Here is a 27831-nt window from a genome sequence, read left to right as displayed (position 1 = left end):
TTAAACACAACTGCATTTGGTACGTGATATCCAAGCAACAGCTCTGCAATGTTGTATTTTATTTCCCAGTGTTGCACAGTTGTGAACCATTTCCCATTTACTCATTTTCACCGGTTTTGGTTGTGTTAACACGTCTCTACAGTTGTACTTCATTTTAGCCTTTAGGTGGCAGCATTTGAGAAGAGTTGTAGTTGTGGTCTTGCCACCATCTAGAATGCAACTCATGGACAAGAATTATAAATAGATAGGACCAGGCATGCAGGTACTCTTCTCAGTATGCAAGTCACAGCAAGGTTTACTCAGAAGCATTCAAAATGTAAAAAATATAGATACACATGACCACTTCCTTCTTAACATTTCTGCTCTCATTTATGCTTTTCTATATAGAAACGTGTACTTCTACACATGGTAAGTATATGCATAGTTTTTAAAAATGCTTTGACTCAAAATGGAAACAGTTGTTCTGATTTACTGAATGTGAAGCCCTTTATTCCATCCCTACATTCTCTCTTTCTTCTTTATTTTCTTTTTTTTTATATTTTTTTTCCTAAACAGCAGCTTCTGTCTGGGAAAGGGATGAGAAATAAAGGGTCTTCAGTTTAATTTGACTGTTATCCCTCTTTTCAGTTATCTTTCAGACACTTTAGGATGCCTAAATCCCAATCACCTGAATATGATGTGATTAAAACAGGAGTGTTTTAAAACATACACAAAAATTTTCTCCATTTCAATTCACTGAAAAACAAATGAACAATGTATATCTGATGTTGGATTGTGTATTCTGTGTATCTAGAAGATTTATTTATTATTTCTCATATGCATTGTATGTCATGGCAATAGGTAATCAAAAAAGATGCATCCTGGGTTTTATGGAGATTGGGGTGTTCATGTGTGGTGGACAGGTATGGTGGGATGGGTAGAGCGAACATCAGTACTGCTACATTTCATTCTACAGATATACTTCGCAATAAATATGATGGGGAAATTTTGTGTCCATACACTAGTAGAAAAAGAACTCCTGTTCCAGTATTTACACTTCTTCCTGATATCTACCCTAAGTCTCACTTGTTCTAAGCTTAAATCCATTAAATTGCTTCTTCTTCAATACTTGATAAACATGGAATCAACTGACCACTGTCCTCTTTATACTAAGTTTTTATGCTTTTGAGGGCAACCGAGCTAGACTAAACAAACCCGTTTCATTTTTGTAGGTCATATTAATTCAAGGACCACATGATCACAACATAATCATGCAATATTCAAATTAATCACATTTGCAAATAATCCTGCAAATACCGAAAGTCAGAAACCTGACTATATAGTTTGAATAGATGTAGAAATAGTAATAGAAGCTTTTATTGTAAATGTTTCTTAACACTCAGTTTTGTGTTTTTTTTTTATTTTGTGGGACATCCAAGGACTCTATTTTGCAATTCATGTTAACAAATAAGGCTGTACTAAATTGTGAAGCTAAATGCATTTATGCTAGAATTTGCTGACTGAGCTACACAATGAAAAAAAATTCCAACAAGATTTTGAGGATCTGCTTCACAATGTGTAGAACATCACTGGCCAAACACTGGAACCTTTCTGAGGAGGACTATGTATCTGTTCCACATAGGAACAGAAGAGGAGAGCCAGGTCAATCTGTTAGGATCCAAGAAAAAGAAAGATAACCTGATAATTTGAGGTAGTACTGTTTCAATATGTTCTGTTGATATACTTGACTTGAAAGAAAAAGGCTGAAAACAGACTTGCTTTCTTCATAATCCTTGCCTTACTAAAATTTTCTCTTTGTGACTGTGTTACATTGGGTCATGTTGAAAGGCTCTCACCAACTGATGATCTCCTTTATTTGCATCTCAGGAGAGAGATTTTGTGACCATGACAAAATGTCATGATTGATACACTCAAGGTTTGATCTTTTTCCTTTCTCCTAACTCCTGTTCCCCATTCTATGTGGGAAGCTGCTACTGAAAAAAGGGAAATTTAAAGATGAGCATTCACCTTAGCATTCTTTTGAGAACCCTGTCAGCATCCTGGAGAAGTTTCATTACACCAAAACCAGAGGTTGCATGGAAAAAAAAGTAGGTTGCCCACTAGTTGTTGGATGTCTATGCCTGTTACTGCTTTGCAAATTACAGAAATTTAAAGTCTGTCATTCAGATGACAATACTTACTTATACATCGAAGAGAGAAGGAAAATATTAGAAGAAAAAAACCCAAATGTATAGTTGGAAGAAATAAGAACTGCATGCAGTGAGTTGGGGAGATAGATTCCAGGCTTGTCTTTGTGGGAAAGCCATAGAAAATTCAGAATCAGCTGAAGGCGTGACCCTGAAATAAATTACTTATTCTATTTTGTGGACAAGTCTCATTCAGACTTAAAGTGGCTTTAATTCTTTTTAGCTTAATTTACCAAGTAAGCTAAAATGAATTAGTGCCACTTTAATTCTGAATGAATAATTTAGTCCCCCAATTTAAGTAAAGTGCTTTGATAGCTTTTCATGAGCTAACCCAAGCCTAGCATCTAGGCCAGCAGCTTTAGGCAGCAAGAGACACAGCGTACTTGTCCCTTTCATTTGCATTTGCAACCACAAAAGCAATCTAAATGAAGTTGAAAAGCTATCTTTTCTGAATTATATTTTTTCCACCAGCGGTTAATAGATGATATCCCAGATATGTACTTAACTAAGTTTAACATGCATTGAGGAACCTGATACACACAAATGAATAATTAATACAGGTTTAAGAGCCAACATTTTATGCCATTAAGTATAGTACTTCACATTCTCTCGAATTTTATACTCAGTATCAGCATATATTATTACTACAAGAGAACTCATAATTATATATTTAGACAGAAAGCTGGGATGATAAATCAAATGGAGTTATAAGAAGGAGCAGTGAGACAAGGAGGATCAGAGCTGCATACATATTGGAATAACAGTATACAACCTTTTCACCCACTTGGCCACACTGAGATGCACACATAAGTATATTAATATGCATATTAGACGTTTTCCCTTTAATTTAGATGATAGCTGTTCAGAGAATGAGATTGACATTGATGGCTTCATTGTCATGTAGAATATGCAATGTCTTGACTTCTCTGGCAATTTTAAAGACAGAGTAACATAGAGTAAAGATGGGAAGCTCTCCTATGAAGTAGTAAATGTTGCTAAAGAATTTAGCTGCAGTATTTGCAATTCTCTTGATTACTTACATATTTATAACATTGTCTATCAGGCCTGGCATCACTGGAATGAATGTAGTTATATTTGCAAGTATGATATAGGGCCATACATAACAGGTTAAGAAAATGTGATTATGGTTGTTATTATATCTTAGGTTTTATTCTCTTCAGAGAAAATATCCTAGGATCTGTTTGTTCAAAGCATAGAATTATTTAAAAGGTTTAAGGAATCTGTTCTGAAAATATAGGTGTTTATAGGCAAACATCTGCCCATGAGGGTAGGTTTGAGGGAATAGTTATGTAAATAAAGCCATGATTCAGCTATAGAAGTATGTTTCTACTGTGATTTCAGTAGAAGATACAGTAGTGTGAGAGACATTTCCAGTACATGAAGAAAAAATCACTAATATTTTTTCAAGGCAAGTGAAAGTTCTGTTCTCATCACCTACACAGCTGCTGTGCTGTAGTTTTCCTTAATCTGACTGTCAGCTCTGGCTCACATTGTGGCACATGTATTTTGAATAGTCTTAAATAATTAGTGTACTTAATGACCCATAACATCATGTGGCACTTATTTGTAATATGATGCCTTTGTGTTACAGGCAGTGCCCCGAAAGAACAAAACTTCTGATCTCAAAATTTCTTCAAAATATATTGTAATGTTATAAGCATTTTCATTGAAATTATATTTCTGGTTCTTAAAAATTGAAGTCTTGATTCTCATATACTTTTGCAAAGAGGATTCTCATATAACTTTGGAAAGAGAGTTTTTAATTTATTTCCTGCTGTCATGTTAGGCATACTTCTCTGTAGTACTAAAATAAAATAGACTATGGTCATGGAAGAAGCACATAATGAATAAGACAAAACAGATATAATTTCTCATAGATGTGCTCTATTTTTATAGAACAGGAACAAAATACATGTAACTTGAAGTAATTAAAACTATTTATATCCTTCTCAAATATAAACACACAATGGTTTTGTGTGAAGGAGAGGCACAAGGCAAGCAAATGTACATAGAAGGTCATGAAGATAAAACCTAAAGAACACAAAAAAGGTATCATCTTTATAAACTGACAGCTCTGCTCCCATGAGATTGCTCCTTTTTCTTTTAGTCATCTCAGTATAATGTTCTTGACTAAGGCAGGTTGAGATTAGGCAACAGAAAAGAAAGGCTAATGAGCTATGGAGCTGTCAACATTACGTTCTAACCAGCTGCATTTATTCACTTTAAATGGCCTATGTGGAGAAAGATCACTGCAAATACAACACAAACTGATTTGCATTGCTTTTAGTGTTTCAAAAGGATCCTAGCTGTCCACCCTTTATAGTTCCTTGTCTGCTTCATAAGAAATTCCTGTTCTCCATTTTTGTTATCTTACTTTTTTTGCTCTATTTATGTAGTGTGTTTAGGTGTTCATATTTTGGAGCAACATAAAAGCAGAAAAGATACTTCTTCCTTCTTTGGGACACAGCTCTACATAGCAATAGAGCAGGAAATGCTCCACAAATTAAATTCTTCCCATCTGAGGTGTGCTTCTATCTCATAGGTTTACTGATGACTGTGAATGTATATGCTTCAGTATGTGTATTTTTTTAGTTACTGAGCAGCTGAAGGTAAAGTTACAGCTCTGTCTAACTTTCCTGTACTGTCTGGTTTTCTGTTTCTGCCTATTCTTGATGTACATTACTATGTCAAAGTTGCAGTATATCACCTCTATATCATACGAAGGAATTATCTAGATGAACTAAGCAGGACTGTTTAGTATACATTAAAACAAAACAAAACAAAAATAAAAAAAAGTATAAAATAAAATAAAATAAAATAATATAAAATAAAATAAAATAAAATAAACCAAACTGATTCCATAAGGAAAAAGAAATCCCCTGAATGTTTGCTGTAGATACAGGATGTGTTGATATGGGTAGAAAACTAGGGCTATTTAAAATGTATGGATATATGTTTTTGAAAGTTTACAAGAACAAGTTCCTGTGACTGAGATCTATGTGCTGTGTGCTAAAAACAAGTGTGGAGCTTTAATTTTCTGAAGCCTAATGAAGTTAGGTGGGCAAGCAACTGTCAGCTGCTTTCCCTACAAGGAGGTTACAGAAAACCTTTGTGGAAATGGAACTGACAAACCAAGAATGAATTTTGGTTTAATGTCCAATGAGGATGTGTCCTAGTTCTTATTCATAGATTGCTAGATGAGAAATACTTATCATTAAAAAATATATTGAAAATGCTACCATTGTTAGTATAACATTTATGGAGTAAGTAGTAACTTGGGACTGAACTATATTTCATGGATTCTAGCATGGGAGACTTTAATTATATGTGCATATGCAGTAAAAATAATAGACTTTCATACCTTCCTTTTCCCTCTTATTGATACTGAACATCTCCTCTCATCCTCTTCTTACATAGTCTAAGTAGTTAGTAAATATACAGTTGGCCCTTCTCCGTTTACTGCTCTAGTACAGTGACATTTCCTATTCTTTTCAGATAGGCTGTGCATTCCAACTAGTTCATTTCTTGCATTTTGGCGGTCTTCTTCTAACAGTAACACAATAGTTTGTACTGTTTAACACACTGTGCTAACTTAAGTGTTCACAATTTGCATCATCGTCCCTACCTAAAGTCATTTTGGTATTTTTCATGAGTATTCAATTTCAGTATAAAACATAATTTCCATCTAATACTTTATTCTAATCCTGACTTATATTTTAACAAGTGGCCTTGCGCCAAGTCTAAAAGACCTTCAATTAAAAAAACTTTTTTTAAAAAAAGAATAGTTCAAAGAAGAATGCAGAATATGTAAATAATGAAATACTACAATCTTGGCACTGATATTAGAGAAAACATCTGCAACAAATCTGATGAAAAAAGGAATTTTATATTACTCTTTTTTATTCTTCAAATTTTTCATACTTTACCAACCAAGTTTTGATAAGCCAAAGTGTCTATCTGGACATGTTAAGGAGATTTATGTTTCTGAAATACTATATGTATTTCCCAAGAAAAATGCAGAAATAAATATTTTACTGTGGAGTTTCTAATACTACTTTCTATACAGGAATATGACTAATGCCATTCAACAAACAGAATACGAGATGAGAAACTTCTCCTTTTGCTGTTATCTATCTTGAGTGATTTTACACGTTATCGATAAAGATAAGTGTATAGATACATTAACGTTAAATGAAACACAACTTGACCTACCAACAGATCTTAAAGTAGTATGGTTAACAGGGGGTTTCCCTAGTGTTAGGTATCAAGTCTGAGTCTTTTCAGTATTTCATAAAGAGTAAATATAAAGCCACAGCTGACCAAAACAATTATTAGAGTGGTAAGTAATTCTAAGGATGGGGTGGTGTTACTGGATGATGTAAGTATCTTGGTGTGCTGTGCTTTTCTTTAATAACCAAGAGTTAAAATCTACCCCCTGCTTGTAGTTGTGCCCTGAGAATTTAGAGACATTAATAAATTAATTAGTTAGATTAATAGAGAGATTTAGAGAGATTAACATGAATACAGTGTGATGCTGGTACATAAAGGGGGGAAAAAGACTTTAGGTGTACAAATAGCAAGTCGTGGGGACAGATAGAAAGTCAGATCCAGAGGACGTGAGGTATTTTGTGGCCACATGTAGTACTGTGGAAAACTGTACAGCTCAGAGGCTCTTATGTACCAAAGAAACCTGAAAACTTAAGAGCAAGCAGAGAAAAGCCTCTGAAATTAAGTGCTTTTAGAAGGCAATAACAATAAAAAAGAAACAAATATCAATGGGTTGGAAAGTAAAGCTGAGGAATTCAAATATAAAATTAGGGTCCTCCATTTCACAGTAATCTATGTAGGCTGAGTTAGCTGGGTAGCAATTTTCCAGTGAAACTGTCACATGAATATGTGCACTGCATTTATCAAAAGGAAGTGTTTCTAAATGACACTAATGAATCGCAAGCACTACCACTGCGATAATTTTCTTCTAAAAGAAAGAATAGTAAGTCTATAAGTAGAAGAAAACAGGCCTCCTCCCGTTCTGAAGAAAAAAAAAAAAAAAAAAAACCACCCTACCTCTATTTTAAAAAATCTCTCTGTTCGTCTTTCTTTTTCTGAGGTCCATGTCAGATGCCATATTTCTAAACCAATATTCCCTCATGTTTGTTGACTTAGAGCAAACAGCACGGAACAGCTTTATACCTTGCCTTTCCTAACACCTCAGGGCCATAGCAGTGGCAGCTTCCTGCATATGTGAGCATCACGAAGGAAGGCCTGTTTGTTGTCCTGGTGCAGATGCTATTCAGGCATCTTCAACAACCAAACTGACTGACTGGGTGAGCAATTGGCTGATGGGTTGGGCTCAAAGGGTTATAGTAAATGGGGTTACATCGGGCTGGCAACCAGTCACTAGTGGGGTTCTGCAGGGATCCATCTTAGGGCCAGTGCTCTTTAATATCTTCACAAATTACTTGGATGCAGGACTTGAAGGTTTGCCATCTAAGTTTGCCGATGACGCAAAATTGGGAGGAGCTGTTGACACCCTCAAAGGCAGAGAGGCCCAGCAGAGAGAGATCTGGACAAATTAGAGAGCTGGGCAATCACCGACCGTATGAAGTTTAACAAGGGCAAGTGACGAATTTTGCAGCTGGGACATGGCAACCCTGGATGTACATACAGACTGGGGAACGAGAGGCTGGAGAGCAGCCCCGTGGAGAGAGATCTGGGGGTTCTGGTCGACGGCAAGTGGAACGTGAGCCAACAGTGTGCCCTGGCAGCCAGAGGGCTAACTGTGTCCTGGGGTGCATCAAGCACTGTGTTGCTAGCTGGTCAAGAGAGGTGTTTGTCCTGCTCTCCTCTGCACTGGTGCGGCCTCATCTTGAGTACTGTGTGCAGTTTTGGGCGCCACAGTACAAAAAGGATACAAAGCTACTGGAGAGTGTCCAGAGGAGAGCCACAAAGATGGTGAAGGCTTTAGAGGGGAAGCCGTATGAGGAGCGGCTGAAGTCACTGGGTCTGTTCAGCCTGGAGAAGAGGAGACTGAGGGGAGACCTCATAGCCGTCTACGGCTTCCTCACAAGGGGAGGAGAAGGGGCAGGTGCTGATCCCTTCTCCCTGGCAACCAATGGTAGTACCCAAGGGAATGGCAGGAAGATATGCCAGGGGAAGTTTAGGTTGGATATGAGGAAAAGGTTCTTCAGCCAGAGGGTGGTGGATCACTGGAACAGGTTCCCCAGGGAGGTAGTCACGGTGCCAAGCCTGAAAATATTCAAGAAGCATTTGGACAATGCCCTCAGACATATGGTGTGAATTTTGGGGTTGTCCTATGCAGGGACAAGAGTTGGACTCGATGATCCTTGTGAGTCCCTTCCAACTCGGGACATTCTATGATTCTATGACTCGAGAGAAGTGAGCATGTTGCTGCCGTTTTCACAATCAGATCTGCCTCCATAACTTTAGTCATCTTGGTCCAAATGAGACTGTACTTATTCATAAGGGAGACAGCACTCTCCTCCAGAGCTTGGGTGGTCTTGCTGTCTCTAGGTGAAGACCACTGGATTCACCAAAGTCTTTATAAGCAGGAGCCCTGTTTATAGTTTGTGGACTCCGGCTGAAGAAGAAAAGGTCTTGTTATGGTTCTACAGTGACATGTACAGATCTCCAGAACCTTGCTGTGCTGAGATTGATCAGACTTCGAATAAAATATCTACCACTGGCTCTCTAACAAGCACCCCACAGGCTTCATCTGTCACTGGCTATTTATATCAAAGTGGCCTTAGAGTGATATACAAGCAGAAGATGCTTAGGGAACATTATATTGATGATCAAGGAAAATGTCCTACCAGGCTGTCAGTGGCCACAGAACAGGCTCCTTGAGGGCAACCTGGCATTCAGCCATCAGTCTCCCCACGCAGAGCACTGCGGTCAGTCCTGTGGCCCGGCAGGATCACAGGTCAGCTCTCTGCTCAAGTCACCGAAGGAAGCAGGAGCAGTGGAGACAAGCATACGCTATTCACCCCTTCCATTATAAAACCATTCCAAAAACAGTATTTAGAGAGCTTCCATTGGAAGGATTATGAAGATGCAGAGCTCCTGGTTAGGAGCAAAAACTGAAGAGCTGGATTGTTGTTCTGCCCTGGACCAGGTCAGAAAAAATCCACCATATTTAATTTGATACGTTTTATTCTTTAATTAACATGTTGAGTGATCATGCTTTATAGTTTAATAGCTCTGCTTTCATGTGGGTTCAAAATGCAGCTAATATGTCGGCTTTTAGTTCATTGCAGCAGTTTTGAACAGTAGCAGAATATTTATGAACTCCTACAAACCCTACCGTCAGCTGTAACTCCTTTTTCTTAATGAAAACTGCAGCTGACAAGCAGCATCATCCATAGATTGGACATGATAAAAATTCACAGCCACGAAGCAGTATGCCAAGTCTGAAGCAGAGTAAGATGACTGGTTTTAGGTACTCACTTTCCCGGTGGCTCAGTTTATTCATCCTCAGCACATGCAGAAAATACCAGCAATTTTTCCCTCAGTGCGTAAGTATATGGAATAGGAAATATAAACAGATACATGGGTTTCAAAGATTCTTAACTACTATTTCATAGTTGGTATAAATTTAGAAATGTTCATTTCTTAACAGCCTTATGGGGTGGGATGAACAGGGTTTGGAGTTGCTTATCATTTGGTTATTGCCTTTAACATTTTATCCCTGTATATGCTCAATGTAATTATGATTCTTGGATTGCATCCCATGTAATTATGATTCTTTTATTTCTTTTTCACAATGTAAAGTTGCTATTATTTTTTTTATGAAGAAGCCTAATGTAGGAAGTAATAATTTACTTTTAATGTAAATCCTAGTGCACTTGAGTAGATGCAATAAAGTTTTTTTAATTTCTATTTTTCCAAATTCATTCACTGATATAATTTCTGGAATAACTGATTTTTTGCTTCATGAGACAGACAAAAAATATTTGGGGCTGAATTAAATGTGTAATTCAGAAAGGGCTTTTGTTTTATTTTCAGTTAGGTTTTTTTTAATTAGAATTCAGATTCAAACTGTAGCTTTAATACAGAAAAAGAAATGAAGCTATTTCAACTTTTACAAAATGTTATTCTTCTTGCTTTCTCCTTTCTTCTCTTTTGTCTGAAACTCTTAGCTTAGTTCAGATTAATCAATGAGTCTGGCCTTGAAACAGCTTTTTTATTAAATAAGCTCTTTATATGAAAAATATCACCTACTGCCCACTGGAATGCACTAGTACAGCATTAGTACAGTCAGTCCTGAATTAGGTTTAATGTTTACCTGTTCATTTGCTGCATATTGTTACAGTGAACCAGTATAATCACCTGCAATTGTTTGTGACATTTTTCTTCTAATAGAAGGTACTTAGCTTAGAGGTAATAGTAAACAGTGATGTAAATAAAATTAAATATATATATAACATACTAAAATTTTAGTTAAAAGCAGAGCAGTTAAAAAGCAGTACCCCAGCGTATATACCCCGAGGATGCTCTGAATTGAGTTCAGATACAGCCAATGAAAACAGAAGCCCTGATGATTAAGTTATCCTGTCTTCTTCAACCCTATAGAGTCCTCTTGCAGTGAGGAGAGCCAGATTGACCCTGATCAGACATGTATGCATATGTGATTTCTTTCCTTCTGAAGAGATGTGTCTTTGTTTTCCTTTTCCCCCCTCTTTTTTCCATTTTTCTGTTTGGCTGACATTCTTCTTTAGATATTATTTAGTTAAGAATTACAGGGCTCCTGCTTTTCGTGATGCCCTGAAGCCTGAAACAGTCTCCTTTCTGCTACTACAAATTCTGTGTCCTACAAGTAACATTGTAAGTTTTGCAAGACATGTGAGAGGATCTGTTCCTTGGAGAGGGGATGAGAGGAACCAGCAGGAACCCCCTCCCAACAATTTCCACCTTGAAGAAGTGGTTTTTATGCAGACTCTTTACAACTTGGCCAGAAACTCTCCCCAGATCCTCAGTTTTTAAGTCTTTTTATTTAGAAACCCTAAGCTGTGTTTTGACTACCAGAGTTAGGGAGCTAAATGGCCACAGAAATATTGCACCTTTCCAACTATTAGTCCCAATTCTGGATCTACAGCTAGTTTGTGAAATTGGTGTTGGACTCAACATTTTTTTCAACTGTAAATAGCAGCTAAGGGATTTGTCTTTCCTCAGACAAAGAAAGAGTTATCTCTAGGGCTAGCAAGAACTACCTTATTTAACAATTTACCTCTTAGTTATATACTTCAAATAGCACCTTCTTTTCAGACTAATACTGTACTTGTTAATTGCTATAGACATTTGTCCAAAAGAGCACCAGTAGTCCAGTGATCACATATAATAATTTTTGTCTCCACAAATGTTTTACTATTTTTAATAAATTCTTGCTTTTTTAGCAAACTGCCCAGGTCTTGCCACAGGAACGTAACAAAGGTATAGTGGCTGACATTCCTAATTTCAGTTTAGTCCGTACCCAATGCACACAACCATAACATTTCACACCAATAACAATGATGGGCCATGGGGTAATAGGAGAACAACAGAGGGCAACAACAACAACAATGAATGATGTTCTCCAAACTGGCACTTTTTCTCCTGGATTATTGTACTGTCTCATTTTTAATATTGGGAATAATTTATTGTCATTACCTTTTAAAAGACTGCCACTTAAAGGCAAATCCAAGCTGACCTCATCATGAATAAGGATTTAGTGGAATCACACTTTAACTAGCTCGAATTGTTCCTATAATCTAAAGGATTAAATTCTATGGATATGCATAAAGTCCACATGGTCTAATAGAAAATAGAGAAAGGAGCTAGAAAATCATAACTTATTCTAGGTCCGTCAGTCCTGTGCGCTGCTCACAACAACAGGAATTAATCCATCTGGAGCCAATTCTGCTCACACAGCAGTTATGCACACATTTAATTCCATTATTTCATGACTTTTGATTTACACTGGTGGAGGTGAAAGTATTGTCATTTGTAGGTGATGTTACTCTGATGTTCAGTATTAAAACCACAACATAAGGCAGAATGAGACTTGTCTATTCTTTTGATAGTGGGAAAAAATAATTGAAATGCACCACATAAAGTGATCAAAATTATATATAAAGTGCTAACTGTGATTACCAATATAGGGGGTTGTATATTAGCATTAATGACTTATTTTTGGACAGAATCTGTTACATAAAAACTTGCTTCTTCATGTCTTTTGGGAACTTGTAATGATTTTTTTTTAAATATAAATTATATGGAAGTAAGAAATGGGAACATCTGTTCTATGGCCTAAGCTCTATACATGTGCTGTCATGTGGCACCAAGCCCTTTTCCCAGAGGTAGATCTTGTGCATCCAGACTATCCTTTTGAGATGTTTTACATATGTTAGCATGTGGGCATTTGTATAACCATGTCTTGCATCAATGGGTTCTGCAGTTATCCTGGGAAATAACTGCTCCGACTGTAGATATAACTACCTCAGCACTCCAGAGTCAGTTCTGGCACAGAGCACTCCAGTTCAGTCAGGCTTTGCAGACCCATTGCTGCAGCACTTTCAAAACCTTCATTAAAACTAATGGGACGTTACTTTTGAAACCTAGGATTCCTTGAATAGATTTTAGTGGAGTTTGCTACATATATGTCAAGCAAATAAAGATTTTTAAAAACCAGAATTGTATTCTCATTTGACAAACATTGTTTCTAAAATCATAAGATTTTAGTTTTTAGAAGTACGTTATTTACTCTGAGATGTGAATGAATACCAAGTGGAAGTAACCTTTTTGAAGTAACTTTTTTTTTTTTTTTTAAAAAAAGATCAAACTTAAATATATCCTGGAAATTGTAAAAATTATTCCACAGGATCAATACAGAATGAGCAGTCTCTGCATTAGGTCTAAAGATAGGATTCTTTTTCTATGGTCTTCTAAGAACTGGTACCTTATAAGCTTCAACATTAGCTTTTCAGGCTACTTAACATACTCTTGACGACTAGATTGAAGCAGATAATACACGCTGTATAATTTTTGTGGTCAACATGGGCAGTGTTTTTTTTCTGCATTTTCTGAACTTATAATCTCTTCTGCCTTATTCAGTTTTTGACGTTAACTGTTAACTACTTAACTGAATGTGAAATATGTCTAATCTGTTCATTGTGGTAGTAATGTTGGGGCCATGGTAGGCTAAGTACATAAGCAAGGCAAGGTTTGTAAGTGGCAGTAATAAAACTCCTAGGAGCTATAAATTTGATGCTTCTCCTTCAGAGCTGAAAGCTTGTGTGCCCAAAATTTGCCTATTTTGCCCCAATACTTTAGCTCTTCTAAATAAATTCATTATTTCCACCCACAAACACTTCCTCTATTCCTCAATACGTTTTTTATTTCAGCTTACAATGCATATTGGCTAGCAGTGACTAGAAATACTGCCTTTATAGTTCTGATTCTGATTCCTGACTGGACAATCAGAATATATACTATTAAGTCTCTAGTGAGCATGATTTAATTTGTTGATTCAGAATTTGCTTACCATAAATATTCCATTCTGCATGCTTACAGTGGACTGTATTTGAGAACACTTCTTTCAGGTAACTGAATCATTAGTATATTTTCAGACAGCCAACACACAAGAGGCGAAACCATAATTTGAAGCAAATTCAATTTTTTGTTTGAAAATATCTTTGTAGAAAAGCAAATATATTGTTTGAAAATATCTTTTTATAAAAGATATTTTTGTAGCTATTTTACTGAGCTCCCTAGTGAGCCTATTTTTTTCCATCCCTTTCTAGACAGCAGAGTAGAGGCAACAGGAGAGATTTATAGGATATCTGTGGGCAGATTTGCAAGTAGCTCTGGAGAGAATTCAAAAAAGGTTCATAGTTAGGAGCCACATAATGAGATTCCAGTCTTAAGCCTCTCAGAGAGCCGTGATACACATCCCAGTTGTAGGTCTCCAGCTGTTAAGAGTAAGTCTGTTTGCACTAAGTAAAACAATACTAACTGCAGACTTCTCCATGAAAGAGATACTAGTTTATCTATGTCCATAAGCAATAGGTCATTCTGAGAATGCATTTACATAAGTTACAGTCAGAGTTCCCAGCTTAATGATTATCACAAACTCTATAGTTCTAAGTCCAGAACTAAACATCTTCACTGAAAAAATCCCTGCTTGCAATCTCCAGACATACATGTATGTTGACTCTTGGCATCATTTCTTCAAATGATGGACTGTGATGATCTAAGACAGATTTTAGGTAACCACATCACATATTATGCTGACAAGCTGAAAGAGTTACATGAGATGTATCTTACGCAGCCATCAGGGAATACATGTTTTTTAATGATCCTTATTATTGACATCTGTAGGGGAAGCAGCCACAATTCTCCATAGAGTACACTTCCATTAATCATTCTGGAGGTCAAAAGGTATAGATAGTTGAAGTAATATTTGCAGAAGACGCATGAGAATTTAAAAAGAAGTGATTCAAGTGTCTGACATCATCTAGGGATGTAGAAACAATGAATGAGGATACTAAAATCAGTTACTTTGGTGCTTATTGATGAAAGACAGTCATGCCCTTGCACCTCAGAGGATGATACCACTTGTAGTGTCATCCCCATCATTCTCCCTAATATGAGTATCAATGTCATGTTGACTAGATTGTGTTTTATGTTGCTTTCTAATTTAATCAGAGAACTGGACCAGGAGGCACTTTGCCATGATTAAGTAGAAAACTCTGTCACAGCTACAGAACAGCATTTTAAAAAGTTTTTCAAAACAACAAGTATACCAGTGGGTCTGAGAGTAATTTGTGTATTTTGTACACTTGTAGAGCATCATTATCATAGTCTCACTAACTCTAATGGATTCATTTTCTCAGTCCAATAAAGTACTGTTGTTCCTGTGTTAAGTATAGTACATTATGATCAGATAGATTATGCCCATCAAATACATCTGGTTTTAGGTCAATTTTTCTGCCAACCATGTGGTCCTCTCTGACACTATGGGCCATAGAGGTAGGAAGGATGTGTTAGCAGATGAGCTCAAGTATTTTTTCTAAGTGTGGATTATGCAGTAAGAGCAAAGGAGAACACTGCTTTTTAGCGTCAGTGTAATATCTGGGTCCTTAAAACCATTAAATGAATTGCTGAGTCTCACCCTGAAATGAGAATCCCAGGGACCTAGACAAGCGTGCTTTTACTAAATCCAGTGAAAACATCTAATGGATTTCCAAAAAGTCCTGGAAGATCTAGGTCCAAGTGATTTTCACTTTAGTTTTCGAGTAAATGTCTTATGTGCTTTCCTACTTAAAATCCCAGGCATGTATTTCTGAAGGAAGGATATTGTTATTGTGTAAAACTGTTCTGAGGTTTAAATTTTGAATCACTGATTTTTCTTTCATTTGTGTCACGTTTTTCCATTAAGGTAATTCTGTTGACTAGAGAAGAGTTACTTATGAGTCATATTTGTTAAGGCCATAGGTGTCACCATAAGAGTTCAGACCTTTTAGGAGGTTGCAGGACCGCTCTGGAAACCATTGCAACACTCTACCTGCCAGGGGCCTGTGCCATATACACATCTCCCAGACTGAAGTAGGTGGAACAGTATGTTTGAAATTGCATGCGTGTGATCATTAACTTACCAGTGAAGGTTAGCAAAGGCTACATATCCTTGTATAAGTTATATAAACCTCTTAGCTCAGAGTAGATCTATGGGTTTGGAAAAGACCTTCTAGACCACATCCTCAGCTGACAGAATTTGGCCTGTCTGAATGGAACCAGGCAAGCTTAAAGAAGCCTCCTCTCCTCTCCTCTCCTCTCCTCTCCTCTCCTCTCCTCTCCTCTCCTCTCCTCTCCTCTCCTCTCCTCTCCTCTCCTCTCCTCTCCTCTCCTCTCCTCTCCTCTCCTCTCCTCTCCTCTCCTCTCCTCTCCTCTCCTCTCCTCTCCTCTCCTCTCCTCAAAAAATGTAGCAGTCACCCATGTCTGTATATGAACAGCCAGCTTTGTGGTACCACAAACGATAAAAATGTAATGTGCAAAATTCACATCCAGTAATGCTTCCTCCATTTTTGATTATTCTTTTAAAAAATAATTTAGGAGACTTAAATAAGTACAAGAAAATTATCTTAAAAAGGCATACAATATCATTTAGCTTCACCTAGAAGCTTCACCATTCTAAAAAAAACCTCCACATTCAGTTTAACTGTGCTTAGTGAGTATAGTTTGCAGTACCTATTATTTAAGAGATTGATTTTTGTTCCTTCTCTTCATACAGCTTCAGAATGTTTCACAGACTGTAAACTTCCCTGTCATAAATTCATAGATAATTCATCTCAAATTTTAATGAATGCTGCTATCATTTAGAAAAGATTAGGCAACCATCTGCAGGAATGTCTGCAGTAAATATTTGCAGGGAAAGGAAATAGTCTACATGTCCTTGTGAATCCTGCTTTCTACAATTACCTTTACTTACTTCTCAGTGTTTCTAGAACAGAAAGGAAAAAGAACAAAATTATTGAATTCAAGAATAGCTTAGAAAATTACAGTTTATCCTCAGTCATCTTCTCTTGAGTTGTAAATGTATAAAGCAATAAAGAGGCACGTACTAGCCTGTGTATAATATCTAGATAGCTTGCTGCAGTGTTCAGTAAAAAGAGATTGTTTATACAAAAATGCTTCTATTCTGAAAGAAATACTGCACTGGCTGACTGTATCAATAATTTAATTAATTAAATACATAACAAAAGCAAAATACTTAATGCAGAAGTAAAATAGTATGAAATGTAAGAAAACAATAAAGATACCAAAGTATTATTATGAAATTATGATTTAAATTTTTAAAGGCTACACATGAATAAGTTATTATATTAGAAACATTAGAATGATGAGAATACTACAAGAGAATGCATTTAAGGTCTTTCATTAAAAAAGCAAAAATAAATAAAGGTAGTCCCTTGTGTTTTCATTCTTTAATGTGTTACTACATCCCCAAATCTCTTGAGACAACAAGGAATATGAGAGAATAATATAATGCTGAATTTAGAGGATTTTGATGTTGAACTCGATAATGTAAATTTCCTTTATCAGTTTTATTATTTTTATTTGAATACATTTTGGGATGGATTGCTAGGGAAATATTTGAATGGGAAAAATGTGAACTACAGAGCATCTTCTGCATACTGGCCATGATAATTATAAAATATGTCAGATTTAGTAGAGATATAAACGGGCAAAGCTACAGTTTGGAATTTCATTCACTCCTTTTCCTCTTTGCTTAGTTATAATTCTGCAAAGCACATGTGAAAACACACTACCTGCTGTGGTGACATTTTACATTCATTTTGAACAGGTATGAGTCACTTCACTAGATTCACATGCTCAATTTCTCCTGCCTAGGTATAAGATGATGAGCAATGGGCCCAGGAAGGCAAGTAATAGAGCTTGCACTGTTTCAACATTCTGTGCACATGCAAAGTGAATAAATATTATGTTTTTATGATGTTCTTCACTGACCAAATCTGTAGCCATGAATAAACAGGTTCAGATCCCACCAAAGGTAATGGCTGGCCAAGGGAGTCACTGCAGAGATGCACACAGAGACAGCAGATTGCATTGCCATGAGAAGGTTTAGCTCATCAGGATTTGTGCTATAATTTATATTTTAATTCAGTAATATTTCATTTTTTATGTCATTAAAAATAGCAGCAATAGTATTAATCCAACATTATTTCCTAGGAGCAAATGGGTCTCCCTGGAGACAAACACAAACTAATTACCTATGTACAATATGTTGACTGTTTAGAATACATAATTATTTTCCCTAATTTTTTGAAAGATGGAAGAGTGCATACATATATGTATTAGTATATCTCTGTGTGCGAGAGAAAAGGAATCTTCTATCTAATTTCCTACAAATGTTAACCTATCTTTTGCTTTTACTTGCCAAAACACAACAGTCTATTATAATAAAAAAAATTTTGTTAGTACAAATATTATTGCCTTTCATATTTCCACTACTATTAAAATCCTCTCTGTGTTTTCATGAGTAATAGGATATCTTTCTCACTGTCTTCATGAATACAGCTCAGTTCAGATCTTAATTCACTCTCGTGAAAGAAATTATTCCATTCAGTTTGAAACTACTCAAAGCTCTTCTATACTGTTCTGGAGAGCCAAAAGAGGACTTTTTATGGGACCAGGATCTACGTAGGAAGTAGGCAAAGACTGTTTTAAGAATGTTTTCCACATTTGCTAAGAAGAGGTTCCCATGGAAATCTAATTCAGCTAATAGCTATGTTACCATTTTGGCAACTTGCCTGACTGGTGAGGAAATATCATTTTAAGGGGTTCCCATAGAAAGCCATAGCTTAAATCTGTACTGCAGAGTGATGATATTCACTGATGCCCTGAAGCTCTGTGTCCTGCCAATGCAGCATTTCAGAACAAATGCTTCCTTGTGGGGCCTGGGTGCCCTGCTACAGTGAAGCAGGGCTGGGGACGGGGAAGGGAGTGATCCTGGGATTTTCTTCTCTTTTGTCACAGGGTTTACTGTAAGCGAAAAACAACTGCAGCTCATGTTTTGTTTGGGCATTTATTTTTTTTTTTTAACTCCAGCCCTACAAAAGCAGAACGAAAAAAAAAAAAAAAAGAAAACAAAAACCCCTCAGTCCTTTGCGTGTAATGATTTTATATATATGTGTGTGTATATATATATATATGAGAGATAATTTTATAGTGAAAAAGAAACAGAAAGTCCCGGCTTCTCAATTCAATGCAAAATCGTGCTTCTAAGTCAACACACATTCTGCCATCTAGTGACCAGAAGAAATTGTACCGGCCAGCTGCAAGTGTGACGAGAAAACCCAAGTACTGCTACTACTGCATATTGCACTAGTATCTTTGTGGGAGAAACTGTAGGATGGGCTACGAAGAAATTAAATGTGCAGGAAACTTTTTCAAGCTCCTGGAAGTCTGCAATTAATCAGATCTATGGAAATCAGTTAAGAGCTCAGTCCAAAAATTAATTTAAACAAACTGGTTCTTTATATATTTCTATAGCTCTCTTCTTGCTTCCTTTCCCCTCCTGCACCTCCTCCTTCCCCTTCACCTAGTAGTTACATCAGCATTTTGCATAATTTCTGGGAAAAACATTTGTGTGTTGGCACACTGAGGATGCCATGCTATTGCACGTGAGACGGTTTGCATTAATGCACATTCTGGCTGCAAGGCCTTTAATATTCATTCCGTATTCTATTTACAGCTCAGGAGTGGATAGGATAGTATGAAGTACACCACTGGAGTGCTGTGGGTGAGAGAAGAAAATGACAGTCACTTTGGGGAATCGATTGCCTCTTCTTGCTTTTAAGGTTCTAATCAGCCTTCAGGGAGCTGCTCAGCATCTCACCTTCCAGGCAGTTCCGTACAAGCTGAGGACGCTCAGCAACTCTCAGAGGTTGCTTTACATTTTACATGCCCTGAAGGGGTAACCCTAAAGGTCTCAGAATCACTTTTTTTCGTTCAACAGTTCATTCACTCTGTCATCACCAACTACTATGCTGAAAAAGCCTTTTTTTATTTACACCAGTGTGTTCTGTGCTATTAGTAGCACAATTCATAGTAGATGGTACACCTATGACTAGATCAATACATTTACACTGTGAAGTTCCCATGAAATGTGACATAAAAATAACCATAAGAGCCAAACCAACATAGTTTATAATGTCATCTGATGACTAGGATATATATGTAACAGGCTTACAAATATTATTAAACAGCCTAGGCATAAAATCTGTTTGACATGTACTTTAACTTTAATGATTATCCACTTGTTAAAAAGCAAAGACTAGCCATTGGTGAGTAGAACCTTGCAAAGCTGGTATTTTTCTTTTGTATTGTTCCGTCTTCCTACTTTGCATTTTTATACCATTAACAGATGTTTTTTCTTCTTTATTCCTACAGAGAGCACATGGCACCTCTCTTCTCTCCTAAAAACGTACACCTACATTGGCCGCAAGATTTTAGCTTCTCCTTTAAAAACTAAAAAGGTTACTCAATAGGAATAAAAATTCCCATAACATAACATAAAAATAAAGGTAAAGCCGATGGGACTACAGATAAGAGTTGTTGTAAATAATACTCAACTGTAAACTCTGGAATTTCAGAAATCTTTGTTATCTTTTTTTCACTCCTAGAAGGCATGGAACTATAGTACATGCTTCAGAATTATATGTAAAATGAAATGATAAATCAGATCCATATTAAGATATATGCATTTCTAAAATACTTTCAGGTATTGTGTTCAGCTGAGGAGAGAAAGAATATGCATCCTATTGCAGGAAACTATTGTACTTCCATAGCCACCAAAGGATCACTGACAGCAGGATAAATTCTTTTATCAATCAGATAACTAAACCTCAGGTTTTCTACGACAAATGCTTGGAATATGTTATGATTTGTTCTAAGTCACAGTCTGGTTAAAATGATCTATTCAAGGTTCCCCATAATGCTATTTGTTATTTACATTTTGAGGTATTTCTTTATGAGTTTCATTCTCATGCAGGTAGATTATAGCATTAACAATGTAATAAAAAGCATTAAAACCCTGTCATGTTTCCAGGCCTAACTGAGAGTCACATTGGCAATTTCTGCATCAGGCCATGTACCTGTCTGCTGCTGAAAAGATTCACTGTCTCTCTTTATTTAATGAAACAATCTGATTAATATTAATGTTTGAGGTGAAAGCAGAGAAGGACTATCCTGTTTCACCCAAGGGAAAATTAGGACAGGCATTACCAAAAAATTCTGTTCAGAAACTGATGTCTGCAAAATACCTTCTTCAGGGTCAGAAAACTTATTTTCAGCAGCAAGAACTAGGTAAGAAGAGTGAGAATGAGAAAAATTCCATTACTCAGAATCTCAATTCAAACATCCAATATTATATCCCAGATATCAGGTCTTGAATAATGTTGACTTGACCTTGCAGGGCATCTCTATGCCAGATGATACTGTCTAGAGTAAGATGGATCCTATCACCTTTCCCACACAAACAGGTCCTTGAAACTACTGTGCCATTTAGTCATACTTTAGGCTGACTTGGGTTAAAATGCTTTCCCAGCCCAGAAAGCATTTAAATACTTCTCCTCTGTGAAGTATTGAGGGAAAAAAAATGCATAATTGGTTTATCTTCTATATTCGTTACTTAGCTAGGATCTGAAAATGGAGGAAAGTTTTATTCTATTTAGCATTTATTGTAAACTATGGCAGTCACTTAAGTAAGGTATTTTATTATAAAATGCTTCAAAAAAAATGCATCACTGTTTTGCTTCTTAGATTAAACAATTTTCAGAGCACTGTTTGTACTTATACACAGAAACTGGACACTTCTGATCCCATTACGAAAATGTACTTGACCCTTATTTTTCTTTTCTTATGAGGCCTGAATTTTAATGAGGCCTTAAAGGCCTCCCCCATGCCAGTACTCTGCATTTCCTGTTACTGCTTTTGTTCTCATGCAGCATTTGCTTAGATACTTCAGCTGAATATGAAAATGAGAGCACTGCATAAGTCTGGTTCTATTTTTTGACAAAACTTAAAAAGAAATATTTTTATCTTTGTTATGAAACATTTATCTTTAATATATATTTATATATATACTATATAAATGCTTACTATATCAAAGGGAGATTAGTTGAAAAGTGCATCTCAAAGACCATCAGCAACAGTTGAAGTGAATTGAATGTGTAAATTAAAAATGTGTTGTTGCTAAGTGGAAAAATGAAAAAGTCGAGGCATGAATAGATCCTGCATCAGTGACTTGGTTTTTATTTTGCTTGGTGATATTTGTGAGTAACTCCATCGTTGTGAATGGAGCTACACTGTGTATAAACCACAACCCTGAAAACTGATCTCCCAGACGTTCCTTTCCCCCTTCACCAGAGGTCTCTGTCCTGCGGGACGCTGCATGTGCCTGCGCCCAGCACAGGATGCTGTGGGACTGGGACCGGAGCATTCACCACCTCCCTGTATGCCTCTGGAAAGCCTTTCTTTAGCAAAGGTCTCCCATTGTTGCACTCTGTTTGTAACTTAAAAAATAGAATTAAGTCTTCTGCAAGAATGGTGCCAGATCTTCTAAATTGCCTGACAAGCAGGCGGTGTGCAGGCAGCAATCTCAGAGCAAACATGCCTTGCTTTCACAGCCTCTTCAAGGGAAAAGCTATGTAAAGTCTCTTGTCCTTCACCCTGTCGTTAATTACAGTTTAAATGGTTATCTGTACTACACCTTGTAAAAATTGTATCATTCTAATCTTAATTTGCACTAGAATATTGATTGTAAAACTTCAATTACAGTAAGAGATTTCCCACAGAATAAAAAGCTATCTTAAATCAGAGGAGATGTAGAAGAGGTGTATTTTGTAAAAATATATTCATAAGATTTTATAACACACGTATGTTATGTATACGTATACATATATGTATATATATTATATATGTGTATGTATATATATATTATTTAATTATCTTTTATAGATATTTCTGGGATGTATTACAAATGTTGAGTGTTTCATTCTCAAAATATATTTTATTAATTAGATTTCCAAATATTCTCTTCAGAATGCAAACTGCATTGCTGTTCTAAAATGAGTAATTAAATTTATATTTTAAGTGGTGCCATTAATGAATATTTACAAAAAGAAACACTAATTTGGAGAAATACATTAATAACTTACTAGAGAGAAAGAAAAACCTCTCTCTGCTGATTGACCCCTTAAAAATATATTTACCGTTTATTATTTCTTTAAATAGAGATTTAAATATGTTTAATGATTTACCAAAACAATGTGTTTTCAAATAATATTTATTAGTAGCATTTACATCTTCTATAATGTTTTGCATCTTTTGAGGCAGGAAGGTAAGTTTTATTATCTTCATGACATTACAGACTGGGGAGAATTTTGCATTTGCAAGGTAATCTTCTAGCAGAAAGGTATTTTTTTAATGTTTATATTCCTAGTGCTTCAGACACCTTCTGCCTCATCAGAAACTTCAAGTGGTGGTAGTTGATGTAGTTTCAATGTTAACCCATGGTTCCCAGCACATGCTTCCTAAATTAGAGTCCCAACAGAAACTGAATATTTAGCACCAAGCTGCAGACAGCTGTGTGTGCCTGGGAGGACCAGAGGGAACTGTGCTGAAGACGCAGCAGTAGTCCTCTAAGTACAAAGGACCCTCCACATTTCATCACAGAAAGGAAAAATGGAGTCTGAGGTAGGCTAGGAGGTTTGTGCAGGACCAGAGAGTGAAAATGACAGGAGTGGTAGGATAAAAAATGAAGCACTCGTCTCCCACACTCTGGGACTCTATGTAATTGATTTTTACGTAGATTTCCCTATTAAAATCAATGGGGACTTCTTTTTAAAAACTGAAGGCAAGATATAACCTATAGTCTTTATAACTGAGACTTTTCAGAAAGGAAACAGTTCACAAGCACTTGTTCTGCTGGATTCAGCCTAAAAATTAAGCAGTTCATTGGCTAAAATATTTTTATTTCATATTGCCACCATTCCAAAGATGACTCGTTATCTCTGTTGAAGGCTTTGTCAGCCTGAAAGATGAGTGCAGAAATAGAAGTCCTCTGGAGGAGCAGCAGGCTCTGCCATAGAACAACAATGTCTAACACTGTCACAATCATTTTCTGGTGTGGTTTGCACTGATTCAAAATATAGGAATAAAATGTCTGCATTTGAATAATTGCTTTTGTCCCATGTCATACAGCTGATTTATAGTATGTGTCACTACATGGAATGTTGGTTCATACAATAAAATCATGTTTGAAAATCTGCAGACACAAATTTAAGTATTTATTAAAAACTGAGTGTAGCAAAGTGAAGTTGATGTTAACTGCCATGATCACTTGTCTGACTCTTACCAGCAACTTCCAGGTATGTTTAGGAACATATTGCATGAGACAGTATGTGACTTTTGAGAAATGTCTACACACAAGCTTTCATAAACCTTTATTCTGTCTTTAGAATTTGGAATGATGGGAGATCATACAATTAAAAGTCAGCGACCTCGATCTGTTCATGAGAAAAGGGTCCCTCAGGAACAAGCTGATGCTGCTAAATTTATGGCACAAACTGGTAATACATCAGTTACATTTTTCTATTTACTGTTGTTAATTTTAGCAAAACCACTGCATGTTTCCATAATCTTTTGCTGCATATTTGTCAGTTTTCTAAGCTGATACTTTTTTTGAATCATTTATTTTTTTTTCACCAGTTAAAGTCCATAAATAAAGTAGCTGAGTATTAGGTAGATCATACAAAAACATGCACTGTGAATGTGGATACTGAATCATTTAGTGTAAGCATGAATTTCTTTAGTAGTAAAAGCAGTCTCACACGTACAAGACACAGGACAGCTTACTGTGACATATTAAGTTTTTTTCAAAGAAGATGTTAAGAACATGCTTCAGAATTTCTTTATAAATAGACTGAGGTCTAATCCCAGCTTTAGGCATTTATCAAATTAATTAATTACTAGGGTGACTTTAATGTGCATACATTCAGCATTTACTATCTTTGACCCAGCACAATGCTCTATTCTCTAGTTTCCGGATTCATAATTGCTAAATGAAATTGGCTGTAAGTAGTTTTTAATTGGATGTGCAAATTATCTAACAGTTTTTCATCTAAAACATATTTTCTAATTTTGTTTGAGCAACTTCATCTTCTTTAGATAAAGATACCAAAATGATATTACAAACCTTGAGCTGAAGTAATGAAAAAAAAAAAAAAGCCTGTTTACCAACAGTTACCACAGCTGCCTTTGAGGTCAATGATAGAATTTCAGTGGTGAGTTGAATTACATCTCATACACCAAAACTACTGCCCATTTTGACCTCAGTAATGATCTGTGTATCTGTTGGTAAAATCTAGCTCTTTAACACTTCCCTACACAGTCCATTCCAGTAAGTTACTGTGTTGAAAATCTTGTGCCCCATAATTGTTGTATGGATTTGAAACAACTTACTCTGTATTCCATAGTTACTAACCTAGAAAATACGCTTGCATCAGTCATACATAATGCTTCCAGTTTATATTCACTTTAGTAAAAGAGCTATAATTGCTTCTCGTTATGTTGCATGTTGACTTCCTTAGTAGTAGGGTGCTTTACTTAACAGATTTGCAGAAATCAATATATTAAGTCTAAATACATACATAGCCAGTCAGTGTAGATCTGTTTGGTAAACAATTTAGAAGGGGAAAAAGTCAGTTTCCCTCCTATTAATCTATAGGACTACTTTTATGGCTAACTCCCAGTTGATACTACTGTAAGCAAATGTAGTGGAAGAAGGGAGCGTAGAAACTTCTCGATCTCCATGCAGTTTCTGTTTAGGCAAGTAGAACTTATTACTTACATATCTAGCTCAGACTTATAATGTTAGTTGCTTACTACACAGAATAACACCTTTGCTTTTATGCTGCTTCTTGAATTCATACAATTACTCCAAAATATAAGTAAGATGATCTGTTTTATTTCTTCATATAAATCCTTAAAACTTTCATATTATCAGGTAAAACTTGTATTCGATAATTTCTAGTCATCCATTGCAGTGCATCTATTATGGGTGTTAGAGAACTGCATTATAAATGCAGCACTTATACCATCACCTTCTGATAGATTGTGTGTGTGGAGTGGGAGATGAACGTTCAAAATTATACAGGCATGGTTTTCAAGGTCCTGTTCTGAAAGCATGTGAGATCTATCAGCAGAGCATATAAATTTACATGCCCAACTTTGAGGAAATCTATATTTTACATACTGTAGGTTAACACATCTTAAGTAATACTGCGCTCTTTTTTGACATACTAATTTTCATCTCTTCTTCATTTTGATTTTCCTTTGTAGTGATCATTGCATATTTTCTTCACCTCTAATGCATTCATTATCTTGTGATATAATTAATGTGATATCTTCTTAAACTGATCCATAAGTTTTTTTCTAACATATCTCTCTCTCTCATGAATTTACCCATGTACTAAGAAGTTTAATAGCCTTCAAAGTAAATGGATACTGAGTTTATGAGGTTTCTTATATTTTAAGCCTGTTTAATATTTTATTTTGTGTAATAATAAAACATACAAAAGTGCAACAAAATGTTTCTATGGTTTAATAAGGCAGAGAGACAGGAATAGAGAATTGTTCTGGAAAAGATTTATGAAAAGCATTTAATATTGTTAGAACAGTGGACTTCATCCACCGAATTTTGCTGGGAATGGAAGAGTTTTAAAATGTCGTATTAAAACATGCATTTTCCTATTTGTTTGTGAGTGATATGAGGCAGTAAAACGTTTTATTTAAAAAAATATTGTGTGAATAATTTATTGTCCTATATTTGTCATTTTATGTGTTTGGACTGATCCTTCCCTTAGGTGTTATGGGATTTAGAGAGTATAATACAGGTAAGTGTTACACAGATCAATGAGGCCTTCCATACAGTAAGTTATGTTTCCTCTTACATGTCAAGCAGCAAGGGAGAATAAGGGCTTGGTAGCTTGCCAATAGTTAATTTGAGATTGTAGGTTTAATAAAATAGATATAAAAATTTAAGAGTTCTCAAGTAACTGAAAACTTGAAGGAAAATAAAAAGATGCCATTTTGAAATTTTCATTTCAGAAAAGAAAAAATGGAAAAGAGATAAAGAAAATAATGGACGATGTATTTGCAGATTACGTAGGCAACCTAGGTTTATTCTACAAAATAAAGAAGTCTTTATTTGCTTAAATTAAAAATGGTTAACTATGGTATGATATTCTGGGAGATGATGATATGATGGAAGTTGTTTCCCTTCTTTAAAATATTTTAAAATAAATAATAATCATACTGACAGCAGTACAAATATACTCTGAAAAATTAAAAATTACCAAAAAAATCATAATGCATTGTGCAAAAGGAAGCAAAGCAGCTGGTGAGATAAATTTGCTCTTTACTTTCTCTGCTTTCACTCTTTTTGCACCATACATCATGTTAGTGTGGAAGACCTTGCTCCAGCAAATGTTTAAGCCTTCTATCCTTTACGTATATTGAAGTATATTGCTAGATTCTGCCTTTTGTGAATGGGCAGTACATATATGCTCAGAACTTTTAGTAATTAATATTAATTTCAAAATTCACTCAATACAATCACACTTCTTAGTATCATGTTACTGCTATTTTTCATCATATTCCAAGGGTTAAGAGCAACTTTTTATCACTTTAAGCTATCCAAAATTTTAAATTTTTAATATTTCATTTCTGTATTTTATTAGCTATGCACTGTCACCATGTCTGTGTTGGATAATGGATAATTTACAGAGTATATATGACTGTTTTACATAATGAGTAACATCTTGAGAAACATAGCTTTGACTTTTTCTGCTGTTTGACCTTTCATCTAAACCATTTTAACAAAGGCAAAGTCAAACTTCAAACATGTAGGAAAAGACAAAAAATATTAGCCTAGAAACCCATAGTAATACAAGCATTTTTACCATGTGTGTAGGGCTTATAGTACATATTGTATAACTGTTATTGTCTACCTAGGTATTAGCTACATTTATCATATTATATCATCTAA

General features: G+C 35.8%; 1 protein-coding gene across 1 annotated transcript in view; it reads left to right on the top strand.

The window, feature by feature from the left end:
• Positions 1-27831, top strand: part of ADGRB3 (adhesion G protein-coupled receptor B3) — a gene marked incomplete at both ends in the record, with an annotated part of 462480 nt that overhangs the window by 155919 nt on the left and 278730 nt on the right. The window contains one exon of the mRNA XM_082307720.1: positions 24242-24352. Coding sequence (XP_082163846.1) covers positions 24242-24352 — 111 coding nt within the window. The remainder of the gene's footprint in view (positions 1-24241; positions 24353-27831) is intronic.

The sequence above is a fragment of the Platalea leucorodia genome, assembly GCF_965183815.1.
Source record: "Platalea leucorodia genome assembly, chromosome: 3".
In the NCBI taxonomy this organism is placed as follows: domain Eukaryota; kingdom Metazoa; phylum Chordata; class Aves; order Pelecaniformes; family Threskiornithidae; genus Platalea; species Platalea leucorodia.
This window is presented reverse-complemented; position numbering and strand designations above follow the sequence as displayed.